At 34.1% G+C, this 24155-nt stretch overlaps 2 protein-coding genes across 2 annotated transcripts; one reads left to right on the forward strand and one right to left on the reverse strand.

The window, feature by feature from the left end:
- Positions 1-564: 564 nt before the first annotated feature.
- Positions 565-6714, reverse strand: LOC111274718 (putative inactive disease susceptibility protein LOV1). Its single transcript, XM_022859582.2, has 7 exons — positions 6691-6714; positions 6529-6607; positions 5715-5792; positions 5582-5633; positions 5451-5527; positions 967-3878; positions 565-810 (listed from the first exon to the last, which is right to left on the reverse strand). Exons 1-7 carry the CDS (start codon positions 6712-6714, stop codon positions 805-807), a joined length of 3228 nt encoding a protein of 1075 aa, XP_022715317.2. The 3' UTR covers positions 565-804.
- Positions 6692-23366, forward strand: LOC111274717 (nuclear pore complex protein NUP107-like). The gene is made up of 24 exons (XM_089754981.1): positions 6692-7006; positions 7681-8060; positions 8584-8653; positions 9144-9257; positions 9520-9553; positions 9690-9815; positions 10659-10817; positions 11102-11194; positions 11279-11446; positions 11792-11890; positions 12013-12248; positions 12344-12401; positions 13024-13112; positions 13365-13493; positions 17194-17316; positions 18870-18968; positions 19057-19245; positions 19448-19619; positions 19715-19871; positions 20053-20255; positions 20957-21098; positions 21392-21552; positions 22237-22353; positions 22990-23366. Exons 1-24 carry the CDS (start codon positions 6939-6941, stop codon positions 23056-23058), a joined length of 3255 nt encoding a protein of 1084 aa, XP_089611107.1. The 5' UTR covers positions 6692-6938; the 3' UTR covers positions 23059-23366.
- Positions 23367-24155: the final 789 nt, after the last annotated feature.

Genomic DNA, 24155 nt, shown 5'->3' on the forward strand with positions numbered 1-24155 from the left:
CAAAACAATTAAAAGTGAACCTTCATAGCGTTCTTTTCATGAATCTTCTCAATGGGATTTGGTTAAGCCGTATTAGATATAGCCTTTTAAATGTTATTTAGCAGTTTGATGTGGTGTGGATGCGTTTCCGCTCGCTACAGCTAAAAATTTTCTGAGTACTAGCTGTTACTTCTTAAGTTCTTATTCGTTCATCATAGTATAAATAACATAGTATCTGATACCTTGCCGAAGTTTCAAGTTCAACTTGCTTCTTGAGTTCCTTTGTCACTCTATAGAATCCAAGTTGATTGCTATCAAAGAAAAGGATAGGAACTTACTACTTTACTCTCTGCTTTCTGATCCACCTCTGTTATTGTCCGCTCTCTTCTTGAGACAAAAAGGTAGGTGGGATTCTTTGTGGAAATTGGACTTCAAAGGACTGTTAGAAAGCTATCTAAGTTTGATTTAAGATCCCTGTAGTTTAACTACTCTAGGAATTTAAACCAGTATTAATTCATTTGCTGGAAAGAAAAAGACTTTTTATCCCAGTAATTGCTGCAAAGCTTAACATAGCAGAGAGACAGGTGAGTGAATCATCAGGCTATTGAGCCTTCCTTGAGTGCATTGCTTCAAAAGTCCAAACTCAATGAAATAGAGGAAGTATATTTAGTACACAAGTACACAACTTAAAACTAGTAACTTTTCAGAAAATAGAAATAAATCCAGAAATATGGTTTCCCAATATAAGCATAGAGTGATGGTTCTTCATGCCAAAGAGCATATATATTGTTGCGAGTCACGACTCTTGCCTCCAGGAGCCCATTCCTACAACTGAGTAAAGCAACGAATATCAGTCTAGCTAGCTAAGATGTGCAAAGATGGTGCAGCATCTACAGTGCTTGTGAGTGTCTTGTTTGAATGCTCTTTCATTTAGGATAAACTAGTACAGTTTGATGTGTAATATGAGCTAAGACAAGGGACACTCACCATGGGAGGAGAAGGTTCCCAGTGATATTCTTTGATAAATACACCCCTGCCTGTGTTATTGATACCTTTAACATAGTCTGCAACATCTGGTGGCATATTAGTAAGTATCAATTTCCTCAAGCTGGTCAGCTGGTGGAATGCATCAAGCGTTTTTAGACTTCTACAGTCCCTAATTTCTAATTCTCTGAGACTAGTCAAGGCTCCTTCATTCACAACCCACTTACGAAGGCGGTCCAGTAGCCACAGTTTCAAGACATGGAGTTGAGGAAATGCTCCAGAGATGCAATTCATTTCTTCCCCTGTGTAGGAAAAGTTTAAAAGCCTAAGTATATTTAGGTGAGGAAGCTTTCCTAGCACTGGCATTGGGTCTTTGTCCATTCCCGTCTTTGATAGAGTGAGGCTCTTCAGGTTTGGAGGAAGGATTCTAGAATCAACTGGTCTTAGTAACCCTCCAAATAAATACAAGTTAACCAGGTTGTGCTGCTCCTTGAAGCTCTTGAACTTGATTGATGCTCGCTCACCAGACTCTCTTATTGATTTTATCCTTAGAGAGTGAAGTTTGTTCAGTTGTGCAGCCCAGTCAATTTTTATACTTGTTGGGATATAGAATGTCAGCTGCAACTTTCTGAGGCATGAAAACTTACTTAAGGTCTCTGCAACTAATGATTCAGTGCCTATAGACAGCCCACATAAGCTCTGAAGCTTATTCGAGAACTCCACAGAGAGCCTTTCCAGTGAATCGAGACAAATTCCATTCAGATAGAGATGGCGTAGGTTCCTAAGCTTCCAGAAAGAATCCGGCAAAGTGGTTATATTGGTGTGCTTCACATCCAAAGTCTCCAGGCATTGCAAATTGCCAATAGAGACTGGAAGTGAATTAACAGCTGTTGATCTCAAGCCTAGGTACCTTAAGTTCAAAAGAGCGCCCATTGCCTTGGGAAGCTGAGGTTTGTAGACACTCTCTAGATCAAGAACCTTAAACACTCCACGGTTTCTCTTACTCGTAATCTTGTCCAGAAACATGCTTGAATTTCCATCAGGGATACCTCCTTTTAGAGTGTTGAAAGATAAGTAAGAATGTAAATGGCTTAGGTGAAGTTTTGAAAAAGGTATGTTCGAATATGTTGCAAGTCTCATGGCTGGTAATTGTGATTTTCCAGGTGAAAATACCTTGCCGTGGATCTGAAAAAATCCAATATTCCTTGCTTTTGAGGAGAAGAAATCATGAATAACGCTGGGCATACGACATGTTTTGGGGCTCCCATCTAACCTCCATCTTACCACTTCAATAATTTTTCTACAAACTAGTTCCTCAAAATACATTTCTGCCAGGTCCTCCTCAACCATATCACCATCAGACAAGGATGTGACAAATCCTTCAGCTACCCAAAGAAGAATCAACCTCCTTACGGGGATCTCAATTGCCTTAGGAAAGAGTCCCATGTAAAGAAAGCAAGGCTTCAAATAAGAAGGCAATTCATGATAGCTTAAGGCCAAGATATCTTCTATAGCAGTCACATGCTTAAACACTCTTGACCATTCACTGTCTGTTAATTCTTTGGCAGACAACAAACCTCCCATTAAGACAATTGCCAAAGGTAAACCACCACATAATTTCAAGATTTGCTCCTTGAATTTGATTAACTGAGAATTATGTAATCTATCTTCAGTAACTTCTAGCATCTTTAGGAACAACGCCCAACTTTCTTCATCATTCAATGGACGTACTTGTAAAGTTGAACCATCAGGCACTGCCGCATCAGCCTTACGAGTAGTTACGATAACCACACCACCAAGGGAAGAGGGCGGAAAGACCTCCTTGATTGCTTCCCAAAATTCAGGAGTGTCGGCATCATCAACAACAATTAGATACCTTCCACGTTCTAGAAGTTTAGGGAGCCTCCACTTTACTTCGTCTTCCAGTAGTGGCTCCTTTGCAATCCTTTCATCAAGCTGGCTTATCATGTCAACCAGGACATCTCTCACTTTGAAATCTTTCGTTACATGAACCCATGCACAAATAGAGAAATGCCGCTTAATATCTAGCCTGTTGTATACTATTCTTGCTATGGCTGTTTTGCCTGATCCTCCCTCCCCCACCAGTGAAACGACAGCTGGTTGTTTACCTTGCTCTGCCCCCTGGACTACAAGAGCAACCAAATTCTTTGCTTGTTCCTCAAGGCCAACCACGTGACTTTCATCATCAAAACAAAAACCAGATATTCTTCCCCAACGTTGGTGTTGACTTGGTCTTGGGATTTTGTCATCAGCAACATCTTGAATATCCAATTGTTGTCTGTCTTTCAGTAAGTCTCCGGTCTTGAAAATGAAATCTTTGATCTCTTTGTTGAAGACAAATTGGTTATGGAAATAAGTGAAGGGCTGCCGGCACATCATCATGAGACCATTATGTCTCTGACTCTGCAGTGCTTTCCAGAAGAGAAAGGTGTCAATTGCATCATCCATGGAATAGAGAGCACTCAAGAGGCGCGTTGTCCACTGAATGCTGTTCATTTCAACAGATAATGCTTGATTCTTCTCTGCTTGTTTCAGCAACCGCCTGACCAAGTTGAGCTGGTGGGTGGTTCTCTGAACTTGGCCTTTCACCTTTGGGGTCATGGCTATTGCTTCATCCTGAATAAGATTTTGCAGTTTCCGTGAGAGAAGATAAACTACCACTTCAGCATCCATGAAGAAGAACTGACCAAAAATAAGGCAAACAGAACTCCCAAGCAACAGACCATAAAATGGGAATTCGCAGGTATTTTGTTGATTGTTTTTGACCCTTTTCGGATTTGAGTGTTTTAACTGTGTCGAAGTCTTGTTTTGTGGACAATATTTTTCCTCCGACGTTTCCAAGACTTCCCGTGAATGCAAAGGCAACCAAAGATGCTTGGCCCCACCAATAGTTACTCAAATATGGGAAATTTGTTTAAGATTCGGAAGATAGCATTTGATAGGTAAAAAAATTTAGAGAAGTATAATTTTAAGAGTACAGAAATTATTGATGAGTAAATTAATATAATTATAAATAGGTAAAATTTTCATAGGTTTAAGTAGGAGAAAAAAATATAAATAAATTATAAAGTTTTATTAAATTGATAACCTATAAGATTTTAAAAGTTTAATGTTCCTATGATGTGTATGTTTGAAGTACGTATATTTATATGTTTATTAGTAGATTAGAAAAAATTAAGATATTTCATATAAATATGATGATTATTTTATTTAAATAGATTAAAAGATATTGAAATGATTCACATAATTATTAGTACAAATGAATATATATTTATTTGAATTGATAGTATTTAATAAAACTAAAGAAGGAGATTGAGGGGTTTTATAAGTATTAATTATTAAGTGATTGATTGAGATTATTTGTTTATAATTTTTTATAATTAATAAATATTAATTATTAAGTGGTTGATTGAGATTATTTGTTATTAATTTTTCATAATTAATGTTTTTTTTATATGTAAACGCAAATTAATTGGATTAAATTATATTAAATTATTATTTCTTATATGAGGTGATTAATTGTTTAATTATACTTTCTTTGGCTCGAATATTCAATTGTATTAAGGGTTTTTTATCTAATAAGTAGTATTAACGCTAAATGTTTGAGACATAAAAAGAAACAAGCTTGAACTTGATTCAAATGAAGAGTGCGAGTTCTTATTTTAAGATATGAGTTTGTGTAAACAGTGAAAATACAAAAGAATATTGTTACCAAACTTCCATTACATATGAGGTCGAGTATGTCTAGTATAAAAAATTGATGATTCGATAGAATTTGTGTTTAAATGGAGATAATTGAAAACAGTTACTCAAATATCATAATATATTTATTTGATATTAGCTAAGTATTATTTAATAGATAAAAAGATTTATAGATAAATAATTCTAAGAGAAAAAAATTATTAATAGACGAGTTAGTATTTTTTTATTTAAGATTGACTAAATATTATTTTATAAATAATAAAACTTGTAGAAAAAAAGTTTTAAGAGGAAATAAATTATTGATAGACAAGTTAGTATAATTATAAATAGGTAAAATTTTTAAATATAAAAAAATATTAAAGAGTTGTAAAATTTTATTAAATAGATATTTCATAGGACTATAGGAGATTAATATTCTTATAAATATATATGTTTATGTTTAAATATTTGTTAATAGATTAAAAGAGATTAAAAAAGTTCATATAAGTATAATGATTGTTTTGATGGATTAGAAAAGATTGAAATTATTTATATAAAAATGAATGCACATAAATATATATTTATTTGAATTATAAATATTTTATAAAATTAAAAAGATTAAACGAGTCTATATATACTAATTATTAAATAATTGATTGAATTGTTTATAATTTTATATAATTAATAAATGTTTTTAAATTCATCGAATTAAATTATATTAAATTATTATATTTTTATAATTAATTAGTTATTTAATTATACTTTCGAACGACTTTTTAACTAACATCCGCAAACAGTAGGAAGTAAAAATCTCACAATCATCAGTGTTTTGATATGCACGAAAGGAATGTGATTCGTAGCTCTGAAAAAGTATGTTAAGATGGAGAGATTTTATTAAAAAAGGGCACGTCAGTACGGCAAGTAGGGAACGGTGAAAGAATGGATTGTTGAAAATATCCAAAACGTGCCTGATTTTAAGATTCCAAATCGAGGCCTTTTTCTAAAGTTGCGGATGTTACGCTTCCAGATAGAATGGGATGAAATTTAACCCTTTTTACGAGCTTGGATTCCTAGCCAAGTCTTTGAAGCAATTAATAACATCCCATAAATCAACAAGATTTCATTTTCTGAAAATTTGATCGTTTAGGGTCAATGGAATATTATAGAGAAATGATATTTTAGTAATACATGACATTATTTTTCTACTAACTAAATTTTGTTAGATTTGTTGTTTGATAGAAGGAACTAATTTAACTTTGAAAAATTAAATACTAAAATTTTAATTTAAAAAATTTAAGTATTGAATTTATGATATAAAAATTTGTCTGGTATATAATTGAAAATTAAATGTTAATATTTTTTTGTTACTATTTTATAAAATAAGACATGATTTTATAATTATTTTCAATTGGTAAAAGTTAAAATAAATATGAAATTAATGCAATTAAATAATATTTAAAAAAATTGACTTAATGTATTAACTAATTAACATCTACTTAGCATTTTCAACATATTTTTATTGAAAATTTTTCATTAAGTGATTTTTTAAAAATGATTTATAAACTATTAAAAATTTTAATTTTCAATAATTTAAAAAATTTTAATTATTTATCAAACACTATATATTACCAAATTTCATAAATTTGAAAAAAAAGGATTGAATTTGTAAATTTAAGTAAAGGATGAATCGCCTTCCTTACAAACAAGTTTTGTGAATCAAACCACCTCTTTTTCAAACTCATTCAATTAACATTTCTCACTCATTGCGAAATCATCCAAACAGACCCTAGTCTTCAATCAATAATGCTCCTTAACCCAGAGGATAATAAAACAACAAAACAGAACGGTGCGTTTTGCTTTAACCGTTAAACGGTGCGTTTAAGACTGTTACATTACACACCGTCGGCGTTACATTAGAGCATAAAACAACAAAACAGATTTGCTTTAACAGTTAAACGGTGCGTTTAAGACTGATTACATAATTCACTGTCGGTGTATAAAATCCCACTCTCCCAATTCAGGAACCGACTCTGTTTTCCGTTTCCGCATACTTCACTCGCTCAACTCTCACTCAGAGTGGGGGGTTTTATTTTTTTGGCCATTCATGGTCGAGGGTTTAAGCCCTTTTCTGAGTTTTTTTTTTTTTTAGTTTAGCACAAATTCCTGGGCTTAAATCAAACCTTATTGTTTAAATCCATGGAAGCCCAACTTTTCTTTCGATATGAAAACTATCTTTTGAATTTTAAATAACGCCCCCATTGTAAAGACCCGTTATGGAGACGTCTCCCAGCTACTTTGACCCTCAAGATCATGCCACCAGAGAAAAGTTTCGTCGTTATGGGTACTATTTTAATAATCCTTTTTTTTTTATGAAAATATTTTACATCTTTTTAGAGCTACTTTCTTTTGTACAATAATGTGCAATTTTGAGTTAGGGTTTTCTGGGTTTTTTTTTAAGAATATTTTTCTCTTATTGGGAGTTGTATTTGATGGGTTAGAGCCTATTCCATAAAAACCATTTCATAAAGTAATGAGTTATGTTGTTTGGCGATGGCTATGTTCTTTGTTAATTGTTAGAATATGGGTTTTTAGTATGACATGTGGAATGGGATTTCATATTCAGACTCTGGATTTAATTGTTCATAGCTAGTAAGTTTTACTTATTGATAAGAATCAATGGTTTTATGTATGGAATATTATGTGCCATTACAAAACAAACACGCACACACACACAAAAAGAAAAAAAAAGCAAAAAGCATAAATGAATATAAATAGAAACAAAAAGGTGATATTTAAAGTGGAGTTTGGTTATTGAAGACCTGAGAGGTGGAAATAAAACAAAATGATATTAACATGGTGGGGAAACTCTGGAAAATGAAGGGAGGAAAAGAGATAAAAACTGAGATGTTTAGTATCACGTTGTTTTAGGTTGTTCTTTATGTTGTTTATTATGAGTGTTGCTTGTTTCCATTATATCTCTATTTATGTGGAATATATAATACAGACTACGTGCAGGAAAAGAAACTCAAGTTCAAGCATATCTCCACGGCAAGAAATTGGTGTTTCAAAGTTTAATGAAGCTAAGTTGTTGTATGAGGGACAGATTATCCACAGCCCAACTAATGCTGCACTTCTTCTTGAAAACATCAAGCAAGAGGCTGAGAGCTTTGATACTGATTATTTTGAAGAAACGCTTGCAAGGACACAGTTGGCTTCTAAGAGGAGACCATCCAATGATGGTCATCAAATTGCTGAGGTTGATAGTGGTGTTGATTCAATCCGCAGATTAGGAAGTCATGCACTAAAAGCTTGCAAGATTGAGGAGGATTTATTGGCAGATAATGGAGACACAACCTTCACCTTGTTTGCATCTCTACTTGATTCTGCTCTTCAAGGTGCTTGAAGTACTGTCACTTATAATAAGTGCAGCAACTCAAAGTTGAAACCATTTAACTAGCTTTTCTTGTTTCTACTGAACATAATACGACTATGATGATAGTTTTTGATAAATATCTCCTAGGATTTGTTTGGGATTCTTGATTCCTTTCAGCTGCAAATTTCTAGGAGTTATGAAACTGATATTTGCATAAAATTATGTTTCAATGTGTTAGGAAATGTAACACTGGTTGAAGGTCATTACATTATGCATGCGTGAAAATAAAGTTTTACTTGGATTTCTTGTGCATCAAGTCCATCAAATGTTGCAGTCTAAGAAATATGAGGACAGTAAGTAGAGAAATATGCAAACTCATAATAACAGAATTAAATTACTGGGTTCATGATGTGTGTATTGCCAAGTATATCAAATCATTGACTGATCAATATGTCTATGTTCCTACATTGGAGCACTATATTGTATTCCTCTTGTTATGGCATCTGTATTCAAGCTAAATATATTTGTATTTTCTTGTTTTGCAGGATTAATGCCGATTCCGGATCTGATTTTACAATTTGAGAGATCATGCAGGAATGTTTCAGAGTTGATTAGGTATGTCTCATAGCATCAAGTATATTTATAAGTTGGTGTAGGTGTGTCTTGTGATTTAGGCAGACTCTTGTGCATGAAACACCATGGATATGCTTATAATTACAAATTTATTACTGTTTGATTTTCTTTTCGATTGGGCTTGTGTCTTGATATTGAGCATTTTAGCATGCCATATCCCCTGTTCCTCTTTTTTCTGTCCCCCTTTCCTGGAAAGAAAGAAGATCCAATGGTACTTTATTTTGCTTTTGTTTATGCATTGTTATCTATAGATAGATAATTACTTAAGTCTGTGTTATCGAGAGTTGAGGATGCTGACATGAGCATTATCATTTTTCACTTAAAATTATGTAGTAGAGATGGGTGTTTCTGATGTTTTTTATTTGTTGAGGAACTACTTGTGCATTTTCTTTTCCAAAGTGCCTTTGTAAATTAGGTAGCATCAATTTCTTGGGTGACCTTTTAACTGCATCATGGTTTGTGGCTTGCACAGATATGAATCCAATGTACGTCATCGGGTTGTGGAGGACAAATTGATGAGGCAGAAGGCTCAGCTTCTGCTTGATGAGGCTGCTACGTGGTCTCTCCTGTGGTACCTTTATGGAAAAGGAAATGAGTCTTTAAACTTTGAAAACTTTTGGCAACAATTGATTTCTTAGAACAATGATTTCTTAGAACAATGATTATTTAAGTTACGAAGTTTTTCAAAGTCATCCTGCGTCTTGTTTCTCAAATCACATTGTTCATAGTGTGTGCATTATCTTTTCAAATAGTTTTTTTTTTTTTTAATTTTATTTTGATTACTTCTACTGGCTGGAAAGTTCATCCTTGACCTTTGGATTTTTTATGACAGTTTCCATTCTTCTTGCAGTGACCGATGAACCTCCTGAAGAGCTCATTCTGGTATCTTTTTTACTTTTCAATATTTTGTCCTTTGAACTGAGTCTTTTACTCCTATAATGCTAGTATTTCCTTTTGACTAGCTTCTAATTCAAGTTAAAATGGTTTACTCTTATTTAAATCTACCAATTTGTGACAGTCCCCTTCAACATCGCATATAGAGGCTTGCCAGTTTGTTGTGAATGATCACACAGCACAATTATGCCTCCGTATTGTTCAATGGCTAGAAGGATTGGCCTCTAAGGCCCTTGATCTGGAGAGCAAGGTGATTGGTGTTATAAATTTTAATATGGATTATGTTGACTAGTTCTGCATATTTGTTATTTTTTTGTTGTGCTTTCATCACACTGTGTGATGGAAGAAGCATTGTATTCATTTTCTTGAATATTGATAAGGATTTTATAAAGCCAGTGGCATGGCATGCCCTTACAGGTGGTGTGACTTCTTATAAACGTGAATCTTTCAGTCTTTCACCATTCACCCCTCCTCCATCTTTGCATCTTTTCCTTTTGATTGCACTTTTATGCAGTTTCATAGTATTTAGATCTGATTAGATCTGCTGAATAAGGTGAATAATTGGCATTTTGTTATTAAGAATGATACTATAAGGTGTTATCTTTGAATGATTCAACCATTGAAACTATGAGGTTGCTTGGCATCTCTTTCATGTTTCATGCTTGCTTTGGTAATTTTCATGTGTCATAAGCAATAAGTGTATTTGCAACAGGTTTGTTTTACTTAATAAGTGGAACGAGAAAAAAAGTGGAACATTTGGGAACTGTAGAACCATGGGGTTCATCAAGCCTATGAACTTTGATATTGTAGGTTTTGCTAAGCAGCATTCTTGTTTTATGATTATTGATTCTGTAGACTAGCAAAAGCTTCCATGTAGCTGATGGGATCATTGTGGTAATACATGCTGTTTGAAACATCATATTTTTATGCTCCTTGGATGGCATCATTCTTGCTGGACAGGTGTTGTATTACCACCCGGAACTCTGAGCTTTCGTGAATTCAGCATGTATGGTGGCATCTCCCATGAAGGAATGTATCTTTGTTGTCGTATCGAACACCATATTAATTGGGTTTTTTAAAACTTTTTCTACAGGTGCGAGGATCTCATGTTGGTACCTATCTTCCCAACTCTGGAATTTGGTACCACACTCAGAGGTTTCTCAAAAAGGGTGCCTCTGCTGCTAATACTGTTCATCATTTAGATTTTGATGCTCCAACTCGGGAACATGCCCATCAGCTACCTGATGATAAAGTACTCTCTCTGAAATTCTTCTGAAAATTCTACTGACTTCTGTGATTATGTATTTTTACTCCCAGAGTGATACGTGCAGTGTTTGTCATAGGGGTACAAAAGTGTACTTTCAATATAGAGAGGTTTCAATATAGAGAGGGTGGGAGGGAGAATTCTTATAGATGTATATGCGAGAAGCAAATACAATCTTGGTCTGATTTCCTTTTGGAGTTTGTGATAGAGTTATGACAGTTTAAAATATCTATTATTTGTTTAATGAGGCAGTGACAGTTTTTCCTTGACAGAAACAAGATGAGTCCCTACTTGAGGATGTCTGGACTCTGTTAAGGGCTGGAAGACTGGAAGAGGCATGTGACCTTTGCCGGTCTGCTGGACAGGTATTCAGAGTTTGACAAGGTTGAATACAGAGTAGCCTAGTTGTGTTTTTTGTATGCTGTCTGATAAGCAGTTTAATTTTGCAGCCATGGAGATCTGCAACTATATGCCCATTTGGAGGTTCAGACCTATTTCCTTCCATTGAAGCCCTAGTGAATAATGGGAAAAATAGAACTCTGCAAGCTATTGAACTTGAGAGCGGTATTGGACATCAATGGCACCTTTGGAAATGGGCTTCCTATTGTGCATCAGAGGTAAATATGACAACAATCCTATCTGATGTTTTTGTTACCAATTTAATTTTGGTCCCAGACATGTTTGATACCTCGTTTTATTGGTTGAATTTATCCTTTCAAGTTTAAACGTCTTAGATTTTATCTCAGTTCTTTTCTTCTGGAGGTTATAAATAATATTTATCATTCTTTGGTGTTCGGAACTTGGTGCTTTATAAGTTTTCCATCTCTCTCTCTTTCTCTCTCAAATGCAAGGATGTTGGTTGATGCATGAAGTCAATTGAGTTCTCTGGAATTAATGGAGTGTTTCCTCACTCTCTCTATCTTCCCCTAACATTTCTCTTTTTATTTTTTTATTTTTTGAAGAGAATTTCTGAGCAAAATGGTGGGAAATATGAAATAGCTGTATATGCAGCCCAATGTAGCAACTTAAAGCGCGTGCTTCCGATCTGTGCAGACTGGGAGGTATACTTTTCTGAATAGATAAACATTCTTAGGAGGCATTTCAAATGCTAATATGTATGTAATCTCTTTCTAACTTTACTAAAAATCAAGTCATGAAATTCTCATGTCCCTTACATCTGCAGACAGCCTGTTGGGCAATGGCCAAATCGTGGCTTGAAATTCAGGTAGATCTAGAATTAGCTCGTTCACAACCTGGCAGGATGGAACAATTAAAAAGCTACAGAGATGGTAATGATGGAAGCCCTGCAGGAACTGATGGTACCTCTCAGCTTTCATCTGGACCTGAAAGTTGGCCACTGCAAGTTTTGAACCAGCAACCCCGAGACCTTTCTGCTCTTCTTCAGAAACTTCATTCAGGGTATATTTTTATAACATGGTTTTTTCTAATATTAAGTTTTTGTTTGTTTTATTGTTTAATTTTTTCATTTTTTTTTCTTTTGTCCCCTGATTTAGTGAAATGGTGAATGAAGCTGTTACTCGTGGATGCAAGGAGCAGCAACGCCAAATTGAGGTTTCTGTCAATTAGACTTTGAACACTTGGTTTTTATCTGATGCTAAGATTGCAGAAATGTGTTGTATGATCTGAATAATCCTTTTGATCTATCAAAAGAAAAGAAAAAGAAAAAAAAGGGGTAGGGGTGAAAGAATTGAAAGCGAAACTAGCTGTTATAGAAGATAAGGAATGGACTCCTTTGCAGTGGGATTGTGAATTAAAAAGTTCCCTTTTCTAGCAGCAGATTTTGATAGAGATATCCGGTTGTCATATAGTTAGGCTAGCAGCAAATGAGGATATTCCCCTTTTGATTCACATGAGCAGAAGAAAATGCTTATATTTGTTTTAAAACCTCTCCCTTTACCATTTTTTTTACTCCACTCTCCTTACCTCATTGAACCTATGATCTTAGCTGCATAGGCTTCACTAGTTTTGGTTCCTGTATTGAACTCTTCATAGACATACCTGCACCATTGACATGCGCAGAGATAATTTTTTCTTAGAGCTTTTGTAATTCACTCTAGATATGTGCACATAAAAAAAATGGTGCTGTAGTTCTTGTTTTCTTTATTTATTAAATGGATTTAATTAAATCCAATAAATTTTTCGGTGGCCACTCTAACCTTACATTTCTTGACAGATGAATCTAATGTTAGGGGATATACCACATCTCCTTGAGCTTATATGGTTGTGGATAGCACCTTCAGAAGATGATCAAAGCATCTCCAGGTGGTGCTTCTTGAAAGCGCATCAACACTTATAATATTTAATAAATTAGAACCAATTGTGATCGAAAGTGCATTGGGCCCATTTCTATCACATTTCTTACTTAAGCTAACTCATGTTAGTGAGCTTTCAACAAGGGTCACAGGTTGGCTTTTTGAATTGGTATTGTAGTGCTGGAAAAGGTAAAATCAATGGGATTAGTGTCCCAGTTGTGTGGGAACATTCTTTCTTACATGTGCATCTTATTTTTTATAGGCCTCATGATCCTCAGATGATTCGGTTTGGTGCACACATAGTGCTGGTTCTTAGATATCTACTTGCTGATGAAATGAAGGACCCCTTCCGAGAAAAGCTTATGAATGTTGGTGATCGTATTCTACACATGTAAGTAATTTCACATTCTGGTCTTATCATTTATCTTATAACTATGGTGGGGAGTAATTTGAACTACATAGTGGTCCACTGGCCCTGACTACGAAATATCTAGTTTTTTAATCAACTTGCTTATTATGTGTGCTACAGGTGTTGAATTCTTGTCTCTACGTACAAGCATTGATTTAGTTCTGCAGGAGCATTGCTAATTTTAGTGGATTCTCTCATTTATGCATTATGTTGAGATATCATGGTTCAAATGAGCAAAATGAATTTCTAAGTGCTTAGTTTAGCTCTTTCAAACATGAAAAATGTTGGAAGCCTATGGAACCTATGCAAGAAGCATGCATCTTAACTACAAACAACATGGAATCAAGTGGCGATCATCATAACTGATTGAAACCCATAACTTTCAGTTGATGAAAATTTTCAGTTAAGAAAAGAATAAAGATTGTGAACACATAACCTTCAGTTGATGAAACTTTTGATGTAAGAAAGATATAAAGGTAGGGAAGACATTTGCTATGAAGTGCGACCTTTTCTTAACCACTTTTGTATAAGCACCCAAACGTTTTTTTTATTAAAACCTTCAATTACCAAGTTTGTTTTCATGGAGTTGTGGAAAAACTAAGAAATAAATCAGTGTGGAAACTGGATGTATGTTGGAAAACTGCTTATTGAGAATTATACAAGAATCTTAGGCTTATATACAACTAACTAGGGGTTAAACTAGGAAACTAAATCTTTCTAAAAAACTAATCCTATAATTGAGGGATTGTCTATCCTAATTTTAGGGATACAAATACTTAATTCTAGAGATACAAATATAAATATACAGATTACAAGATTACAACCAGCTATAAATAAGTGTTTTCCCACATTCCCCCTCAAGCTGGTGAATAGGTGTTTTCCATTCCCAACTTGGAAAGAATTTCTTGAAATGTTGCATTATTGAGACCTTTAGTCAATACATCTGCAAGTTAACCTTTGGTTGATACATAAGGTGTACAAATCAAACCACTGCCTAGTTTCTCCTTTATGAAATGCCTGTCTACTTCAATGTGTTTTGTTCTATCATGTTGCACAGGATTGTGTGCAATGCTTATTGCAGACTTGTTATCACAGTAGAGTCTCATTGGTCCATCCCACTTGATCTTCAAGTCTTCTAGGATAACCTTTAACCATAGTAGTTCACAAATTCCTTGAGCCATTGCTCTGAACTCTGCTTTAGCACTTGATCTTGCCACCACATTCTGTTTTTTACTTCTCCAAGTCACAAGATTACCACCTAAGAAAGTGCAGTAGCCTGAGGTGGATCTTCTATCAGTTACTGAACCTGCATAATCAGCATCTGTATATACTTCTAGAATTAATCCCGAATTTCTTTTGAATAAGATACCTCTCCCAGGATTGGCCTTCAAATAGTGCAATGTACAGTAGACAGCCTGTAGGTGCACTTCTTTAGGACTATGCATAAATTGACTTACCACACTCACAGCATATGCTATATCAGGTCTAGAATGTGAGAGATAAATGAGTCTTCCAACTAATCTTTGGTACATCTCTCTATTTACAGCAGCATCTTCATTAGCTTCTCCAATTTTATGATTAGGATCTATAGGGGTGTTTGCAGGTTTACATGCAAGCTTCCCAGTTTCCTTCAGAAGATCCATCACATATTTCTGTTGTGAGATGAAAATACCTTGCCGTGAGTGAGCTACTTCAATTCCTAGGAAGTACTTCAATCTCCCTAGCTCTTTTATCTCAAATTCTCTAGCCAATCACTGTTTTAGAGATTCTCTCTCTTTTTCATCATCTCCAGTTACAATTATATCATCAACATACACTAATAGAACTGTGACTCTCCCTGAATCAGAGTGTTTGATAAACAATGTGTGATCTCCTTGACTCTGTTTATATCCCATTGCTAGCATCACTTTGGCAAATCTCCCGAACCAAGCTCTAGGAGACTGTTTAAGGCCATATAAAGCTTTTTTCAGCCTGCATACTTTGTTTGCTTCTAGATGACCTCTAAATCCCGGTGGAACCTTCATATATATTTCTTCTTCCAAATCACCATGTAGAAAAGCATTCTTTACATCAAATTGTTGAAGCTGCCAATTGTAATTTACAGCCAATGATAACAAAATCCTAACTGTATTCATCTTGGCAACTGGAGCAAAGGTTTCCTGGTAATCCACTCCATAGGCTTGAGTGTAGCCCTTAGCCACTAACCTGGCTTTTTACCTTTCAATAGTACCATCTGCCTTGTATTTTACAGTGAAAACCCATTTACACCCCACTGGATTTTTTTCTTTAGGCAACTCTACCAGTTCCTATGTCTGATTTTTCTCTAAGGCCTCAATTTCTATTTTCATGGCTTGCCTCCATTTCTCACTGGATAATGCCTTTGATAAAGCCAGATTTTGTCTTTATTGAAAGATTTTTCAGAAAGAAATGACAAAGGTAAACTATTTTTTATACTACTTGTGTTATTTGATGTCTCAAGATAGTATAGTCCATCCTTCTCCTTAGCAAGTCTAATCATCTTCCCCGAACTCTGATCCTGAAATTCATAATAAGAGGGATAAAAAGTTACTTTGCAATTCATATCTTTGGTAAGTTTTTGTATAGATATCAGATTAGTAGACAATCCAGGAACATGAAGAACATTTTTGAGAACAAACAAGGGATTAACTTGAACATCTCCTAATCCTGCAACTGTGGTAAGTGAACCATCTGCAGCAATAATTTTCTTATTACTAGGACACAGGTTATATGTACTAAACTTTTGTGAGAAATGTGTCATGTGGTCTGTGGCTCCTGAGTCAATGACCCAAGAACTCATAATAGGCTTAGCTGAGACATTTAATCCATGAGAACTTGAAGCTTTACCTGAACTAGAAACCTTATCCAAAGAACATACCATAGTAGGCTTTTCAAGGATTTTCAATAAGTTCTCAGCTTTTCAATCTCTTCCCTGTCGAACTCTTCTTGTTTCTGAGACATCTGTAGTACTCCAGTGATATTTCCTCAAATTGGGTGGTAGTGATATCTTTCTTTGAAAGGGTTTGGCAATGAAGGCTGAAAATTTTGCTTCTCAAGAAGAGCCTAAAGCTATGATACCATGTGAAAAAACTAAGAAATAAATCAGTGTGGAAACTGAATGTATTTTGAAAAATTGCTTATTGAGAATTATGCAAGAATCTTAGATTTATATACAACTAACTAGGGGTTAAACTAGGAAACTAAATCTTCCTAAAAAACTAATCCTATAATTGAGGGATTGTCTATCCTAATTTTAGGGATACAAATACTTAATTCTAGAGATACAAATATAAATATACAGATTACAAGATTACAACCAGTTGTAAATAAGTATTTTCCCACAGGAGTTAATGCATTTGTCCAATAAAAAAAATCCATTTTTATCAAATAATAAAGATCAGGAGCTGTGGTAGTTGTCTAACAGGTTCAAGCTGTCTTTATTTAGTAGGAAAATTTGTTATCGAGCATGAATTTAGTATGTTAGGTGTTTTACATGCCCACAGTGCATCATATCTCTCATAGAATAGTGTGTTCCTTTGGGATGTCAACCATGTACAGAAGTCCTTCAATATGTGTCTCATTTGAAAAAGAGAAACCATGTTGAGTCTATTGATAAGTTCACTTAGTTTGGTTGGTAATTGTTAATTGTAAAATTAAATTTCAGGTATTCTATGTTTCTATTCTCCAAGCATCATGAAGAATTGGTGGGGATTTATGCGTCTCAGCTTGCATCTCATCGTTGTGTAGATCTCTTTGTGTACATGATGGAGCTAAGGCTAAATAGCAGGTAAAAGCTATATGTTGTTTTCTATCCTCTTTTCCTTTGTGGTTATTCTATAATGAGTATTTCTGATGGGCTACATTTTTTCATTGGGTACTTAATGGCCAGGTGTTTTGTCCATGCGGACAAGAATGACTTACATATTTATTTATTACACAATAATGCATTTTAATCAACAAAGAAACATCACAACCAAAACTTTTGAGCTGGTATTTAAGAAATAGTCGCATCTTAATTTTTATAATAAGTCTGGTGGCATTATATTCTGTTGTATGGCCTGTCTACATAAGTGTGAATGATATGAGATGTAAAATTTAAGCTTAATTGTGGTGTTAAGGGATTAAGTCTGTTTTTCTAACTTGTGTTTGGTTTTTTCCTGCTGCTTGATTTGTGTGTAATGATGCATCTAATTATGAAGATAAACAACAATAATATACTGAACTGTAAAATACTAGATATTTGTTAAAGTTTTGTTTGAAACAAAATAAATCGTCTGAAACCATGAATCTGTGAAATATTTCCAGACTGAGAGGCATTCCACTGCTTCACTCATTTCTGGTGATTGAGATTGTTATTATAGTTTAGTACATGTTTTATAATGAGGCACTCTACTCTTCTGGGTGAGCACTACATTGTTTCTATGGGTAACCCATGCAGGGAACCTTTTTGGAGACAGATATTTTCTTTTTTTTGGCTGGATGACAAGGCTGTTTGAATATCATATGTTTTTACTCAAAGAAAGTAAGAATGCCTATGAAAATGCTAAACATCAATAATTTTTGTCTTCTATTGAGTCCTTTGTTGTGTACTTCGGCGGGTGAATGTTCCTGCTCTTTTGCATTCAAATATTTAAAGGGAAAAATGTTTCTTTGTCCTTCCTCAGTTTATATTGCTAAAATTTGACAACCATCAAATGTGGCCACTAGACTGGGGCTTTTCTGGCTGAAGGAGGTGATTGCATTGTCCAGGCTGCAGTTGTGTCCAGAATTTGCACTTAATGTTAATTGTTCTTCCCTTGTTTTTAAGCATTTTTAGGAAGTGAGGAAATGGAAAAGATTTTTTTTTTTTTGAAGAAAGTTAAAAGGTGGGAGTGCATTATACACCTTACATTTTTTTTCCCCAAAAACAGCCTACACAAGCAGAAAATAATATAAAGAAGGAAATAGTGAGAGATGAAAGAAAAGACAGCTGGAATCACTCTTTGCTGTCATCATTTCTATATCTACTTTTCAGATGCTGATGCCTGAATTCTGGGATCAAATGTAGTTATCCTTTTTTTATTGTTTCTTTTGTTTGTCTCATTAATTTGATGCATTTAGTATGGACCTCCAAGATCATGATATAAATTGCTGAAAACGATACTTTTCCTCCGGTTATTGCTGATCTTAGTTTGAGAGATCAGCTAAGATGTATGTCAAAGTGATGTCAAAAGCATAGAGGCTGAGCTATCAGTTTAAGATATTGCAACATAACACCCTAATAGTCTTTCTCCATATTAAATCTTTGCATCTGTTCTTAGTTTTAAGTTGCAATGTTTTTGTTTCTTCACTTGGCAACAGTGTGCATGTCAAATATAAAATCTTCCTTTCTGCTATGGAGTATTTGCCATTTTTTCCAGGGGATGATTTGAAAGGAAGCTTTGAAGAAATTATTGAGAGGTATTGATGTGTTTTCTGAAGCATATATTTCAGGCAGTAGTGATCCATTGTTTTCAAATAAAATTGGAATTCTTTGGCATGCTAACAGACTTTTGTCACGATCGCGAGAAACCAAAATCGGAAAATATGATGAATCATCTGATGTTGTGGAGCAACATAGGTTGCATAGTCTTCAAAAGGCTTTGGTTGTCCAATGGCTCTGCTTTACACCTCCATCCACAATTACTGATGTTAAAGATGTTAGCGCTAAACTTCTTTTGCGAGCATTAATACACAGGTAATCTCTTCCTTTTCTTTCTCCTGGTAGCTTTATTTAATTGATTGTTGTAAAGGGGTTTCTGGTTTAGTTTGGTGTACCATCTTTTTGTTTTTGCTTTAACCATGAAAGCTATTTATGCATTACTTGAAGTTGTCTCAATTCTAATTTAACCTGATTTGAAACTATCTGTATAACATTTAACCATCATTTCTTTCCACAGCAATATATTGTTCAGGGAGTTTGCTCTGATTTCTATGTGGAGTGTGCCAGCAATGCCCATAGGTGCACATGAATTACTCAGTCTTCTTGCTGAGCCTTTGAAGCAGCATTCTGAAACTCCTGATACTTTGGAGGATTATGTTGTTGAGAATCTGAAAGAGTTTCAAGACTGGGTATGTTTTTTCTTTTATGCTACAGAAATTATTGGCAGTGATAAGTTTTTCTTTACTTTCTTCTTTATGCTTATCTGTGTTTTCATTTTAAATAGAGTGAATACTACTCCTGTGATGCAACATATCGCAACTGGCTCAAAATTGAATTAGCAAATGCAGATGTTTCTCCCATTGAACTTTCAGTAGAGGAAAAACAAAGAGCAATAGCAGCAGCCCATGAGACATTGAATTTATCTTTGTCATTGCTACTGAGTAAGTAGATTTTCGATCATATGTTCTTCTATGCACAAAAGCAGTGCTCTGACTGAAGGATATATTTTGATTGGCAAGTGTGTGATAGCTTTGCTTCCTTTGAGTGTGGAAGTTTTATACTTGTCTTTTGCTCTCAACATATCGATGCCTTGATAGTTAATAATCTTAATGCTTACTAAAGGAGAAGAGAACCCTTGGCTGATTTTTGTGGAGGAGCATGTAAATGAATCGATGGAACCTCTATTTCTTGAATTGCATGCTACTGCAATGCTCCGCCTGCCTTCTGGTGAACCCATGTGTCCAGATGCTACTGTTTGTGCTGCATTGATGAGTGCACTTTACTCTTCAGTGAATGAGGAAGTTGTCTTAGAACGTCAGTTAATGGTATGATTATTTATCTTGTTAACCATTAAGCAACTTAGTTGCCCATGCTGATATTAAATTGTTGATCTGATATGCTACAGTTTTTGCATTTCCAAAACCTGAATGATCTAGCGCTTTATAAAATAAGAGGTATATTTGCATCGTGTTGAACAATTAATTTCTAAGATATGCATATCTGCAAAAGGAGGCCTTGTATCATTTCAGGGTTACATTCTAGATATCAACTCCACTTAATCCTAGTGGTAATTTCATATAAATTGAAGAGAAATGGGATGATACTATTCTCTAAATAATTGCTTCTCCAAAACCTTGAGAGAAAGTATGGGTAATAGTAGGCTTGCTTGAGAGATTGAGTGAGGAAAAGGATCCTTTTAGTTCTAGATATTAGAAAGAATAGCAACTCATGGGCCGTGGTCTAGTAGGAGCCATTCATAGTAGACAGCTTTGCAAACCGCTAGAAATTGAGAAGGAAAGGGAAGCCATTCTTACTAGATATAGCTTTGCAAACAGTAAGAAATTGGGAAGGAATGGGAATAGTGTTAAGAAAATAAATATGGTTTGGATTTAACCTCATTATAAGATTTAGATTACCAATAGATATAGTTTTGGCCAAATTTTCTGCTTGCCTTTAATGAACCTTAGGTTCATGAAATTTTATGTTTGTCATATTTTCCTTTGACATGATCTTTTTTTATGGGCAGGTAAATGTTGCCATTTCTTCAAGGGACAGCTACAGTATTGAGGTTGTGTTGCGCTGCTTGGCAGTAGAGGGTGATGGTATTGGTTCACACATCCTGAATGATGGTGGCCTTCTGGGTTCTGTTGTGGCAGCTGGCTTCAAAGGTAAGGAACTAAGAAGATGCCAATCTGCCATGCTTGTCTGTAGTTGCATACTCTCATAGTCTTGTGTACCTCTGGCAGAAACCTAATTATGAAGTAAAGATTAAAAATTGCTTATTTATGATTGTTGAGCAAATTCATGGTACGGTTGTTACAGGTAGACACCTATTCTTTTTAAGTATTGTATGATATCATCACTGGTCAAGGAAGAAATATACACTGTCAAATAGCAAGTGGTAGGAACATTACCTACCGAGGTAATTTTCTGCAGTATTGATTGAACATGTTAAATGCAGGTGAGCTTGCTAGATTCCAAGCTGGACTTACGATGAAGATATCTGGATTAGATGCTTGGTTTTCAAGCAAAGATGGTTGCTTGGAAGGGCCTGCAACATATGTTGTGCGTGGCCTTTGTCGTAGGTGTTGTATTCCAGAAGTCATTCTTAGATGTATGCAGGTAAACTTTTAACGGAATAATGAGGCCCATTATTAATATAGGCACCCTATTTGGTAATGGAAAAAGTGCCTCATTGCTTTTAAAAGCAGAAAAGAGTCAGAATAAAAAAAACTTTTTTGATGATTCATTGAAAGAAATGTTTTACAAAAGACAAAAGGGGAAATAGAAACCTAAGCATAGGAAAATTTTATGGCTTCAAAAAGTAAAGTTTATGTCTCATGTTAGCAACAGCTATGCTTTTTTGCTCTATGTTACTTGGATTCAGTGGTTAGTGCTGGACACGGTCATGTATCCAATATGGGTACATTTAATTTCTTCTGAGTTTTTCCTTATGGAAGATTGAGCTTCCATACCCATGTCTGATATATGTCGGACGAGGTACTTGAAGGAAAATGAAGATACAGAGCAACATTTGTTTGGGAGTCTGTTTTCTTGGTTGAATTATACTGTTCTGTTTTAATTTTTAACCAACTATTGTTACTGGTATTTTGCAAAAATTAAGAGAAATGAGGACTAGAAACAAAAAAAAAAAAAATGCAACATCATTGTGGGAATATTACTTTGCAAATTTAATTGAAGCAAGGACAAGAAACAAGGAAAAAGAACGCAACAGCTGTGGAAGTGCATTTATTTTGTAACTTTCACCATGTCAATATTTTTGTTCTTAGCATATCTTATTTGCAGGTTTCTGCTTCTCTCATGGAGTCAGGTAATCCTCATGAAAGCCATGATCAGTTGATTGAGCTAGTCTCGAGTTTGGAGACTGGGTTTATCCATCTTTTCAGCCAGCAACAATTGCAGGTAAGTGGATATTTTTATTGGTTAAGTGGGAATGGAGGTTCATATTGGTCCTTCCTCGTAAGCAACTCTCATCCTTCTTTCTGTCAGAGCAAGGGAACATTCTTACTAACTCTTTTTTAACGTCATGACAAATGCGATTCACCATGCACACCCATTTTGTTCCGTTATTATTTCATCTGAAATATGTTTAGAATAATATTTTGTATTTTGTATGTGTTTCTCCTGTGTAAATAGTATGCCAATCTCTGTACGACATATCGACATATATAAGTACTATAAGACAATCCTAAAACATAGAGTTATACCTCTTTAGATGAAGCAAGCCTTTGTTTATTATAGACATAAAGGTTAAATTCCATTTTTATAGACTTTAAATTATAAGATCAAGGTGCAAACTTAAACAGCAAAAAGAAGAATTATAGATGATGTTAGGAGTTTGTCACTGAACTCTGTCAACTTTGTTAAAATTTTCACGATATAAATGTGGTGTTTGGCAGCTAACTCATTTCATTCATCTGGGAATTGCATGTCTCCTTAAATAGCTTTGTTGTATTAATTTTTGGGTCATTTCCCCTCTTATGTTGTTGGGGACTATCATAATTTCATTCAAACAACTATTTTTTGTCTCCTGAGCAGGAATTTTTATTGTTTGAGAGGGAATATTCCATATGCAAAATGGAGATTCAAGAGGAGCTCTCCTCATGATTTAAGTAAGCTTGCGGCCAAATTCTGGTTTAATATCATTGTGCCTTATGCGGAATCGGCGGTGTTGAGAATGTGCCATTCCTCTCCCCCATCTCACGCTGTAGTTTTTATTCAGTAAAGAATATTTTGTTTTATTTTTTTTCCAAGTTTTATGTGCCTCTTTCCCTGTCTGGATTGAGCGAGAGTTCTGAAACATGGAACACTCCTTCAATTTTGCGGATAGCCTGGATCTAGACCAACATGACAAATTGAGGTTCTAAACGAGGATGTTAATATCGTTCAATATAATGTTTCGGTTTTTTTTTTTAGATGGTATGTGTTAGTATTAGTTGTCTTGGTATATTATTTTAGATTTTTTGATTTAATATAAATTTATTTATAAATATACATAAATTTATGTATAATAATATTATTAATAATATGCAAATGAAATATAATATTTTTAAAAATTAAATAAATGAGTTTAAAAGTATAAAAAATAATATCATTAATTTATTGTGATATTTTTAAATATTTAATATGATTATATGATATTTAAATAAATATTTTTTAATGTAAAAATATATTAAGATAAAAATAAAGAGATGAAAAAGAAATTAATTCTAGTGTTAAGATTCTTAAGCTTTAGAGGGAGTATTATTATATATTTTAAAGAAACTAAAATATTTATAAATTTTGATTTTTGAAAATAAAGTATAAAAAAAAACAAGTTGTAAAAAGAAAAAATTTTAATTTTAAAGGGTTATTTTGTTTATTGGTTTTTATTTTTATTAGGTAAAAAATAATCAAGTAACAAAAGATAAATTATAAATTATAAAATATGTTTTATAATTATGTATTGATTGAAATAAATTTGATTAATTATTTCATTGAAATTTATGAAATTAATTGAAATCAATACAAATAATTGATATTATTTGATTTCAAGTTTAATCAATAAAAAAAATTATTTTTAAATATATTATATTTTGACATAATTAAAGTATATCAAGATCAAAACAAAATTACCAACAATGACTTTAAAGCTACAAGGATATGGATGCATCAGGACAATAATTGAGGGTAAGAAGTTGAGATAGAGAAAGAAAAAGACATGG

Source organism: Durio zibethinus, chromosome 26 (assembly GCF_047325235.1).
Source record: "Durio zibethinus cultivar Kanyao isolate XHJ-2024 chromosome 26, ASM4732523v1, whole genome shotgun sequence".
Taxonomy (NCBI): Eukaryota; Viridiplantae; Streptophyta; class Magnoliopsida; order Malvales; family Malvaceae; genus Durio; species Durio zibethinus.